The sequence below is a fragment of the Mirounga angustirostris genome, unplaced genomic scaffold, assembly GCF_029215605.1.
Source record: "Mirounga angustirostris isolate CCGP_5_RB_7025 unplaced genomic scaffold, mMirAng1.0.hap1 SCAF_3, whole genome shotgun sequence".
Classification (NCBI taxonomy): Eukaryota; Metazoa; Chordata; class Mammalia; order Carnivora; family Phocidae; genus Mirounga; species Mirounga angustirostris.
The window spans coordinates 120,703,273-120,716,034 of NW_026991711.1; the positions used below are offsets into that span (position 1 = coordinate 120,703,273).

A 12,762-nucleotide genomic window follows, 5' to 3' on the forward strand; every position below is an offset into this window, starting at 1 on the left:
TTTATTTAATACTCACAATATCTATGTAAAATTAGTAGAGTGGGCCTTAATTTACAGCTGATGAAACTGAGGATTAAAGAGATTTAATAGTTGTTTTCAAGGTCACACATTAATTAGTAGCGGAACTGGGGTTCAAGTACTTCCTCAGAGTTGTGAGAAGTCAAGATAACATGTACAATGTGCTTAGAAAGACTCTTGGACCCAGTGAGCCCTACAGGAATATTACTTGTTATTATTGTCACCTATCATTATTACTACATGGCTTAATTAGAAGAGATTTTCTCTTTTTCTCCCTTTTGTTTAGTGCACACATAAAACACAGCCACCCTAATGGGAGTTTTCTCTCTTTCTCTCTCTCACTCTCTCTTTCTCTCTCTCAGCAACTTCTATATTAAGGTTTAGATAAATCCTCCGCTATGCAGAAGTTATTGATTATTTGATGTTTTCTGTGTCACAGCATCCAGACATTCCCCTTGGCCTGTGGTTATATTGTGTTTAACCATCTCGTACCCACCTCATGTAGGCGACCGTTTCTGACTAGCAGAAACAACAGAGAATAACTGAATTGGAGGCATTCTGAAAGTTTCATTAAGGACTTGTCAAATAGCAACTTGCTTTGCCATTTTCACTTAAAAAGCTCTCAGACTTGTTATTTGAATGAGTGTTCAGTTCAGTTAAAGAGAAGCCTCCAGGTAGAATCAGGAAGGGGGACAGTCAAAAGGAAAAAGGTTAGCCTCCGTTGCCTCTATCATTTTAGATCAACCCACTAGTGCTGGAATACATTAAGCAGCAATAATAGCTTTTTTATCTAAGAATTAATGCAGAGAATAAATCTTTTTTTTCACAAAATGTTTTTCATCTGAGGATCAAAAGTCCCAGCTATTTCCAGTAGCAGCATCTGTTGCTTTACCAGTTTCCACAGAGATGAGCTCGTGTTGATTTTCATCACATTTGTTCAAGTCTGGAACCTGGTTAAAATACACAAACAGCCGCACTGCCGGTTAAGAGTTGCAGTCATATAGTACCCTGTGAATAATGCTATTTACCTACCTGCATTTATTTCGATTCAAATGGCATTTGCAATTATGAATCTAAGCATGGATTATTTAAAAATGATTTAGAGTAAGAAGCATAAGGTGAAGCAACCTACAAGGAAGAATACAATGCTACACACAGATTCTTAGGAAACATAATTATATTTACTTTAAATCTTTTCAATTGTATTTTATTTTTTTAACATCATTTTGGGAAAACTTTTGTAAAAAGAGGTAGTCTGTCAATTATGTGTTATCTTAGAACATTGTCTAAACTGCAGATTGACCATCAAAGGCATTTCTCTGTTATCCAACTTATAATGCTTTAATATCACTATCCATATGTTAACTTCACATTAATATTCTGAGTTGAAACCAGATTTAAAAGCTATGATGCTGGATACAAAAATACTGAATCAAAGGAGGGGCACCTGGGTGGCTCAGTCATTAGACGTCGGCCTTCGGCTCAGGTCATGATCCCAGGGTCCTGGGATCGAGCCCCGAATCGGGCTCCCCGCTTGGCAGAAAGCCTGCTTCTCCTTCTCCCACTCCCCCTGCTTGTGTTCCCTCTCTCGCTGTGTCTCTCTCTGTCAAATAAATAAATAAAATCTTTAAAAAAAGAAAATACTGATTCAAAGGGACACATGCACCTTGATGTTTATAACATCATTATCAACAATAGCCAAATTATGGAAAGAGAATCATTTCTGGATTGTATTTTTTTTCAGGGGTTGGGGGGTAAGTGAGGTCATTTGGTCATTTCTGGATTGTATTTTTTTTCAGGGGTTTGGGGGTAAGTGAGGAGTATGAGCAGAGGCCTCAGTGTCCTGGATGCAAAAGGCACCACAAAGAACTGGGTGGAGGAAGACTGCTCTTTTCCTGTCTGTCTTGGTCAGTGTCTCCTTGTCCTGGGAAGGACCTCCCCGGCTTTGACTCTTGCCCCCTCCCTGTCAAGTCCACAGTGTCCAGGTCACGTAAAAAGAGGAGCCTGAATGGGGATTAAACCACGAGCAGTTTTATTTTATTTTATTTTTTTAAAGATTTTATTTATTTGACAAAGAGAGACACAGTGAGAGAGGGAACACAAGCAGGGGGAGTGGGAGAGGGAGAAGCAGGCCTTCCGCAGAGCGGGGAGCCTGATGCGGGGCTCGATCCCAGGACCCTGGGATCATGACCTGAGCCGAAGGCAGACGCTTAACAACTGAGCCACCCAGGTGCCCCCCACAAGCAGTTTTAATGGTCTGGTTTTCTCTCCCCACCCCATTTTCCCATTGTTAGTATTATTATTACTACAAGAATAAAGGATCCCTGAAGCCTATCCCCTCCTCTCCCTTGGGCCCCCCTTGGCAGGACTTATCCCTACCAACTCCCTGGATTTCTGGGTAAAAAAAAAAAAAAGGTGAAAGGCACTGCAGGGGTGGGGGTGGGGGGCTCAAGTGCCAGGGAGTCTGAGGGATGGTGCAGGGGCAGGGCCAGGCCCTTGGGGATTGAGAAGCATCCTGAGGGCTGGGGCTAGAATTTATTATGCTAAATAAGTCAGTCAGAGAAAGACAGATACCATATGATTTCACTTATATGTGGAATTTAGGAAATGAAACAGATGAACATGGGGGAATAAAAAGAGAGAAGCAAAGCATGAAACAGACTCTTTTAAATATAGAGAACAAATTGAGGGTTACTAGAGGGGAAGCAGGCAGAGGAATGGGTTAAATGGGTGGTGAGGATGAAGGAGGGCACTTGTGAAGAGCACTGGGTATATAAGTGATGAATCACAGAATTCTACTACAGAAACTAACATTATATGTTAGGTAACTGGAATTTAAGTAAAAACTTAAAAAAGAAAAAAAATCTTAAAATAACTATGATGCTGTTGAATTGGAAATGTTTATATTTGTGTGCCTACATCTAATGAAAGTGTAAAAGAAACAGCAGAAAACAAACGAGGGTTAAAGTGCTGGCAAATGTTCTTGGTATAATTACTAAAGTATTGTCATGGTTTTAGTCACCTTGCTGCAGGCCTTTTTAATACCACCCCAAGCTTCTACACTCAGTCTCCCAAGCTATTACAGATACTTAGGTAGAAAAGAAGAAACCCTAAAAATTGGGAATGTGAGTAATGCACGTTTTTCTATATTTTAAAACATTTTGAATATTTAACGGACATTTCCAAAAAGGGAATTGCTATCTGGTATCTAGCCATTTTTTAATTTAATTTTCTGTATTGCTAATATGGCACAAATTACTAATATGTCAAAATCCCCCACTTACGTTAATGCAGGAACACTAATTTTCAGGGACAGCAGGAAATGCGAATGATCACTACAGAACAGTAAACCCAGCAGTCATTATTAAGCACTGCCTAAATACCAAGCACTGTTTTGTGCCCTTGTCCCAAACTCTCTATGCTTTTATGGGAGGATACTACTCTGCTTTGTAGAAGAGAGAACTGAAGCTCAGGGAGTTTCAGGTAATTTTCACAAGCTACTTAAGTAATGGAATTGACAGCCAAAGTTAATACTTTTCAGCTTTATAAAGATGCTGCCTCACAAGTATTACAGTTTGCTATGGAGGGAAGTTAGTTAATTTCATATAGTAGAATAAAATCTCCCCACCATACTTTTCTGTCAGGATCATCCACTGGCTTTGAGTAACAATGCTTACGGGTATTTGTATGTGAACAAATGTTTGAAATACCTGTTGACATTGTAGATATCATTGTGCCATATGCACCTTAATAATCGACGGCTTGTTTCCCCAAAGTGAAAGTTTTATAAGACTTTATTTCCCCCACTTTTCCCCACCATTTAAATTTCCCCAGTGTTTTTTCTATGATTTCTGATAACTTCACAGGAAACAACTCAGGGTAAGGATCAGCAATGTGGTATGTTATAATGACAAATAATGGGGACAGAATTTTGATTTTTAATTTCATCTTCCCTTCCCAATGTAAAAAAAGTCACTAAAATGAAATGAGCTAAGATGGTGATAGTAATAAAATTTTGTTTCAATATTTACTCACTTACTGTTACAAGTAATTGAACAAAGTTTAGGATCTGAATTTACTTCAACTATTAATATATACATGGATTTATAGTGACCAAAGGACAAACCTACAGACCTATGTTATACTGTGTTGTATTGACTGTGTTTCCTTACTTCAGATAATTCTCTCCACCATCAATTTTCAGTGGAATAATATTTAAAAATTAAAATGGTGTTATAAAGGAAGTACTACTACTTAGCAGTAAATATATATTTATGATTTTTTTCTTAAATTTAAATTAATATCCTGGGCTGGAAAGATCCATAAAGAATTTACGAGAGTGATTGCTTTTGGAGAGAAACAAAAGGGTACTTCTTTAAACAAATATATGGTACTTATTTATTTTATTTTTTGTGACTTAATGGGTAGGTACATTGATAGTTGTCATTTATTCTAGGTACTTCGCTAGATCTTTAAACTATTCAAAATAAAGTCCAGTAACTATATCAGGAAGAACATTTTTGAATCTTTTCTGAATAAGTATTGATCTGTAATTTTTTTCATGAAATAGATGCTAGAAAATTGTTTGAAAAGACAGTTGCTACTTTCTAAGACTTACAAATTACTTTTTTAAACTAATTTTGTTATCTCATACATAAATGTTTCCGGGAACAATTCCTGATAAGATGTTGACTGTGAAGACTGGCATTTGGCCTATATCAGATTTTCACTGTGACAGTTAATTTGATAGGTTGTTTAGAATGGGGTTCCTAACTAAAGTAACAGAGACATGATGGCAAAGTAAAAAGAACAACCAAACCACCAGAAATTAGAATAATACGGTATTTTTTCTACAGTCTCCTAGAGCTGTGCCCAAGGAAGGTCAAGGGGTAATCGTTTCTCTGAGCGCTATGTTCCTTATCTTTAAATTGGACATAGGAATATTTTCTTGTTAGGATGATATTGAGAATTAGAAATAATATACAGATAGCACCTAACCCAGTGCCTGAGATATGATCGGCATTCATCTTCTACATCAATTTTTTTTAAAACATCTGGAAAAGGATGATATGTAAGTGTAATAACTGCTTCCTTGGTGATCTATCACCAGTAGTCACAAGGCAAGAGTTTGGAAAGATTCAAGGAAGAAATTACCTTCAATATTGCTTTTCAGTTATGCATTTATCCTAATTTCAGATATTCTTTGTGTGATCACTAGTCGGGGGAAAAGACAGAATATCCCTTTATCCAGACTATTCCAGGCTTAAACACAATAGAAATTATTTTTTATAGAATGACAGAGGGAGAATAGAAATGTAAGCAGAAGGACTGTCATCGTTTGGTTAAATTATACTTAATTTTACAGAGGTGCATTTTCACAACATGTCTATTATTTTATGCTTTAATAGGCTCTACTAGAAGTCTGATAGTAAAAGTAGAAGAAAGTGAATTTTACAACTTACAGAAAATTATATCTTTTGGCTAAAATAAGACTGAAATTTGATAATATGTTTTAAGTGTATTCATTTACTTCCAGTGTTCACGTCTCCAATGAATAGCAGAGGTTGACTGATTTAATAGTAACCCACTCTAAATATATAATTTGTGAAGAGAATATGGTTGAGTAAAAAAGAGTAGCATGAGGTAAATGGTATCCAAATAACATGTAAATAGCAAAATTTTAGATCTGATATCCAGCATCCAGTCTCAGAGATTCCCATAGCAGGAATACAACTGGAAACATCACATTGTCACAGATTACTGATTTTAGCATATGGATTTCTAAGACTTGAGCAGAAGTTCATTCTGGCCTTAAAGGTCCAGAAGAATAGAACCACTGCGATGACCTTCCATTATCCGGTATAAAAATATTTTCAACTTTCTTTAATTAAGCAAATACTTGGGATAGTTATATTTGCTCCCCTTTAATAAGACATTATATGACACATTTTACATTTTTGTATGTTATTTGATTTTGTACTCAGCATCCTGTGATGCAGGTATATTCATGCTTTACAGAAGAGCGCGATGATACTTAGTTAAGTATCTTTCTTAAGTGTACACAGTGGTAAAGTTTGGCTGCGAAGTCGGGTCTGTTTCGTATTATCACATGGCTTCGTGAACAAGGGAAAATGATTTTGTGATTTCTCCACTTCTTCTAGAGACACATATGTTCTGAAATTGATCTGTGCCATTTTTACTTTTGGTTCATGGATGCAAAGCAATTAATTAGGCCTCGATGTACCGTCCCCCAAACATGTACAGTAAAAGTTCCCTGCGTTTTTCATTGGAAGAAAGTATATGTATTAAAACTATTAACATGAAAACTTTTAACATATTCTTTTATTCAGTCTACTTAGACAAGCAGTTCAAAGCTTAAATAAGAAAGCAAAATGAATTCCTTAGGTCAAACTGGCTTTGTATTTCCTTCTACTATGCATAATTTATCAAAGATTTTCTTTTTGCTTATAGGGATGACTTGTCAAGCTCGAACATCTTACACTGAAGATGAAGTTCTTTGGGGTCATCGTTTTTTTCCTGTGATTTCCTTAGAAGAAGGGTTCTTTAAAGTTGATTACTCCCAGTTCCATGCGACATTTGAAGTCCCCACCCCACCTTATAGTGTGAAAGAACAGGAGGAGATGCTTCTTATGTCATCCCCTTTAATAGCACCAGCCATAACTAACAGCAAAGAAAGACATAATTCTGTGGAATGCTTAGATGGACTGGATGACATTACTACAAAACTTCCATCTAAGCTACAGAAAATTACCGGAAGAGAAGACTTCCCCAAAAAACTCTTGAGGATGAGTTCTACAACTTCAGAAAAAGCCTACAGCTTGGGAGATTTGCCCATGAAACTTCAACGAATAAGTTCAGTTCCCGGTAACTCAGAAGAAAAACTGGTATCGAAAACCACCAAGATGTTGTCTGACCCCATGAGCCAGTCAGTGGCCGACTTGCCACCAAAGCTTCAAAAGATGGCTGGAGGAGCAGCGAGGATGGAAGGGAATCTCCCAGCCAAATTAAGAAAAATGAACTCTGATCGATTCACATAACAAAACACCCCCATAGGCATTATTTGCTGTTTGATTTAGTAATAGTCCAATATTTGGCTGATGAGGTAATTCTCGAAGGAATCCGAAAGGTACATTTCCCACCCCCCCCAGTCATATATATGCATATTTGAGAACCCTTTCTTCCCAAGTATTGCCACTGTGCAGAAAGCAAAAGTTATGTAAAGGGAGGACATCCTAAGAAAGTTCTTATTAACGGGCATGTATTATCACATCAAGCATGCAATAATGTGCAAATTTTGCATTTAGTTTTATGGCATGATTTATATATGGTATATTTATATTGTATATTCTGGAAAAATACATATATATATATATATATATATTTAAAGAGGTGGTACTCTTCACGACATTTCTAACATATGTATTAAGCCAAACATGAGTGGATAGTTTTCAGGGCGATAAAACTATATGTGTGTGTGTGTGTGTGTGTGTGTGTGTATACGCACCCATATGTGTATATACACACACACACACGCACATACATACATATATATCCGATAAAATTGTGATGTTTTGTTCAAACTTGTAGTTCTTGTGCATGTTTACTTTATTAGGCTAGGAAGGCTTCTGGCATTAATTATTAATACCAAATATTTTAGCCTTAAATTTTTTGTCATTTTAAAATCTGATTTAATGTTTTCTGCTGTTTAAGGTCCTGGGAGGTTATCAATTGTACTTTATATGAGGGAGTCACATGAGTCTATGCTATTTATGGCCCCGCATAAATGTAACCATTATATATTTAACTTGTAAATTTTAGAGCATACCAATATGCTAAAAATTTCTTATGATTTTTAAAAGTTGCTAGTACTAGGGAAAAATTGGTTAATTTGAGAATTGGTCCTTTTCTGGACTACTTGAAGTCTGGAAATCTGTTTTGTATATGATCTAACACAAACATGAGCTCTGAACAGATGCTGAATCGTTGTAATCATCAGTAGCCAACTTACATTGAATATATCAGAATCTGCTTGAAATTACATAATTAATGTTCCCTGTTTCAAATGAGTCAATTGGTAACATTTCCACTCTTTTTCTGAAATTTCTGTCATTTTAAAAACCAATAATTTATTCTTGAGGAGATACAACAATACAATGAAACAGATGATAAATATTTCTGCTTAAAATATGTATGTCTAAATGAGTCTCTTTTTTAATGCTGTTCTCTTGTTTGTGGCATTTATGTATCAGGACAGACTTTTTCCCCCATCTGGGGAACCTATCCCACCCATGCCTGTCACTCCATTCAGGAAGAATGTTCTGTATATACCTGAGAGAATTTTAAATTAGATGAATTGAAGATATTTTACCCATGTGGGCTTTTTTGTTTGCTTGTTTGTTTGGTAAACACTGATTTTATGGGTGTCTTGGATCCCTGGCCTACCAAAGTAATTTTAGCAGTACTATTTTTCTAACCCCAAGGTCTGATACTTATTACTCATTGGTGGAAATAAAAAGAAACTATTGCTCAGAAGAACACCTACAAAATAAAGATTTGGAATGCAGAGATTTTTATGAAAATTTATAAGTGCTCCTTATCAAAATATCATGGATTTTCCTATAAAATTTCTTTGGGCATTGCATTGTAAGTCTCTCCAGAATTAAGCTATTTCTCCTTATTAATATCTAAATCCTTAATGGCTGGTTTGGGCTCCCATCATTTCCCATTTTTTTAGCAATCCTGTGATGATTTTCTTATTGGAAAATTATTACATCAACAATTCTATCATAACTTCAATGATACCTTCTGGCTACCTCTGTATCAACCAAATTCTGTAGGTGCAAACATATCCCAGGGAATTGTTACTGGCAAAATGATCAACCTTGAGCATTCATCCACTGTGAATAGAGCTAGTTGCTCTACCCCTTGATCCCATTTGCTGGTTATAGAAAATGAAATAATAGCAGAGAGAGAAGGGGGTCTAGGGGGCATGAGACATTTATTATCAGTGGAAGAAACTCCATAGATCATTTAGTCCAAACACTTAACACTAAAGAGAGCCATAATTTAATTTGAGGAGTCATTCTATTGTCTTTGGTACCAAGGAGAATATGGGACCAAAAACAAACTCTCTGAATGTATTCACTCATTCATTCAACAAAATTTTTGCATGCCTTTTATGTCCTAGGCAGTTTTAGGTCCTGGAGATTTGGCTATGACTCAGTCAGAGGAGGTCGCTGCCCATTTGAACACTGCATATTGGTAGGAGAGTGGGGAGGGGCCCTGTGGAGACAACACAAATGAGATCATTTCAGATACTCAAAATATCAGTTTAAGGTAAGAAAAACAGGACATCAAAATGGAAAATGACTAGGTGGGCTACGAATTGATTATTTTAGAAGAGGTGACTGGCTTAGGGAGCAAGTGATATTTCAACAGACATCTGCATAATGAGAAAGAACCACTGTTGCCAAAATTAATTTTTCTCAGTGATGCTATTCCTTTATCTTTTCCACATATGTATGGGAAAGGTATGATTTCTGCATGTAATTGCAGTTTAGCGCGTATTGCTAAGTTGATCAGAGGGCCCAGTTTCCTCGGGAAAGTTCCAGTTTATACCTGTTGTACCTGTGTAATTAATAATAGCACTCCCTTTCACTCTTCGAATGTCCTGGTTTGGATGATACATTATATGGTGATTCTATGTTTTTGTTGAAACTAAATTATGAAGTCTGATATATTTGGATAAAAATAAAGAATTGCTTTTTCTTCTCTTTTTGCTGATTTTTTTGACGCCGATCATTCCAAGAAAGATCATCTCCATTTCATATATTTCAGCCTGCAGGACTTCTTATCAAAGTGATTTCATGTAACATTTGTTCAATCTGTATATGACATGTTTTCTCAGCAGTGAAAAGTAATGAATTTTATTGACTGCATAAAACATAAATCTCTGGTATTTCCATTTCAGGAAGTTATAAGAACTCAAATCAAAGAGAATAAAAGTCAACAGAAGCCAGGATAATTGTCAGCCCACCAATGTGGTGACGATTGGAAAGCAAAATGTAATATGTTCATTGAACTGAATAACTCTACTTAACAACTGGAAACTAGTCCCTTTTGTGGGATTTTCATGGTATAGCTCCTGTCATGGTAAAATATTTCATTCTATTTATCAAAATGATGTGAATAAAAGAAATACGATTATTTTAATAATGCCTATCTTCAATTAAAATATTCTTCTCAGCAATATGTGAATAGTTTTGTAAATATATACAAATTAAAAATAAGGATATTTTATCATTAGTTATTTCTGAAAAATCCTTATGTGGTTTTAAATCCATCCATATAGAGCTTTAAATCCTAAGAAATGTATTTAGTTGTCTCGGTACTGAAGAGCCTATTTGTATAGAGAGAACGGGCCAAAATGGATTATTTCTGTTGCAGAAAGAATGAGATTATGGAGAAGGTGGCTTATATCCTATCTGTATATCTGTATTATGAAAAATTTCTACAATTCCATACTATGAAGAGAGTTCAGCTTGACTGCGCAGCACCTCTGTGGACTCTACTTCAGAATTCGTGCTTGAATTACATTGTACATAGTATGCAAGTTAGAATCAAGCTAATTGCATTTTCTGGCATGCAATTAATTATTTAAATGTGCAAGGTCATTTAGGTTACAAAAATATAAATTCATGTATTCAATACTGCACGTTCAGTTTTATAAAAACTATATTAAACTCTCAAAACATGATTAGGTTTAATTTTTACAGTGTGCTCATCAGTTTTCCACTTTCCAACAGTGAATTACTCTTAGTCCTCGATTCAGTTTATCACGAGACTCTTAACTCCTAAAAGACGATTCAATCCATCACAACTCATTCTTTGAGGGTTACTTTTATTTTTATTCTTTATTGGTGAGATGCTTCAGTGATATGGAACCTGCACATAATAATGCAGACTATTTCCGACCTGCATTTCTTAAAGGAATCTTCGTGACCATCCTGTCCTTCGCTGAATCAGTGTTTCAAAAGTCATAGTAAGTAAAACAGACAAATACATAGTTTTCCGAATTTTGTTTAAATATCAAATCACCTTTTTAAAAAGTGTTGAGTTATTTTTCCTAAAAATGTTCCTTAAAAAAAGCATGTTCCTAATTTGGCATCAGACGAGTTCTGTGGTATGTAATGTGTCCAGCTCCCTGGCACCCCATATAAGTAATTTTAAAAAGCGGAGTACCTGAAGCTTCTGGCCTAGTAGAGTTCAAAGAATGTGCTCCTCATCATTCAGTAAGTAGAATTTTTTTTTCTCCAAATTCTGATTTTTTTTACCTGAAAAGTTGCCTTGAAGTCATGGCTGTTTCAGAATATTTGGGCTGCACATGATCAATGGATGCTATAAACAGCATAAACGGTAAGGCCCATTAGCTCCTCACTGCTTATTAAGAATCACATCCTTAGCCCCTTCTTATTCTTTCCCCAGCTCCCTGTGTAAATCACTCGCGTGGCGATTTACATGCATTATTTGAATCTTTACAATAATTCTGCGGGGTAGAGATTATCCCCGTTTTACGCTTGAAGAAACTGATTCTCAGAGAGGCTGTTGAGCCAGTTTTTAGTTAAATTAAATCCACAAACACGAGTAGTCCCTGCTCTCTGGGTGGTGCTGTTGTTATTTATATGCAAATCTCTAACCACTCTTACAATGTTTCTTCTTGATTTTCCGTTGGGGGGCATTATCTATTTACTTTTTACTGTGGTAGATGAAGATCTCGTTCAGTTTCACCTCCTGCCACCTACTGTACTGCACCACATCCACCCTACCCTAAATTTCCAATATTGTTATATTTTTTATTAATTATCAGTGTTTTCATTAGTGCTATGGCAATTGAACTCATATGTTTTGATCCTTTTTTTCACCCTTCACAGCATTTCCCCCCATAGGGTTAATAATTGTCTTGTTTTTTTCTTTGCTTATTTATATGTGTACTTGCCATTAATTCAGCCACAGTGTCTTTCCCAGTTAGAAATACTTTCCTATTAATTTATCAAACATGAATATTTGAACAATTTTATCTTCTTGAGCAAATCTCTCCCAAAGCATTCTGACCTGCTCAATTATGTAAATTTAAGTCTACTGCGCTGCTTTTGTCTTGGGATCTCCTTTTATCATCCTTTCCTTACACTCTCTGTTTCATGGAACACAGGTTTTCATCTTTCTTGGTTTCCTCTTTTTAGTGCAGCACATTTTCTAGGAGTTTCTGAGAAAGAATATATGGCAGTAAACTTTTTGAGTCCTCAAGATCTTGAAATAAAATCTTTTCCTCATAATTAATGTTAATAGTTTGACCTCATGTAGAAATTTCTTTCCTTCTGAATTTCAGTGACAATGTTGCTATTAAGATGTCTGATGCCATTCTGAGTTTCAGTCCCTTCTATGAAGCATTCCTCTCCTTCAAGGTTTTAGAATATGCTGATCTTCCACAGGGTTCTAAAATTTCAAGATGATCTGCCTCAGTATGAGCCCATTGTAGTCCATTTTGCGGTGCCCTTTCAATTTTCTTAAGTTGTTTATTTATTCCCCTCCGTTTTCCTCTTTCTGTCTTTCTAGGGTTTTCCTTATTTGGATGATAGAATTCTTAGAATTATGTTCTAATAGTCTCATAGTTCCACTTTTGTTATCTCTGCATTTTTTTCTCTACTTTCTTGAAGATTTTCTTAA

General features: G+C 35.8%; 1 protein-coding gene across 1 annotated transcript in view; it reads left to right on the forward strand.

Moving 5' to 3' along the window:
• The window catches only part of KCNJ3 (potassium inwardly rectifying channel subfamily J member 3), a 152,451-nt gene extending 142,639 nt beyond the window's left edge, over positions 1 to 9,812 (forward strand). The window contains exon 3 of the mRNA XM_045868840.3: positions 6,490 to 9,812. Within this exon, the coding sequence (XP_045724796.1) occupies positions 6,490 to 7,076 (587 nt within the window). The 3' untranslated portion in view covers positions 7,077 to 9,812. The remainder of the gene's footprint in view (positions 1 to 6,489) is intronic.
• Positions 9,813 to 12,762: the final 2,950 nt, after the last annotated feature.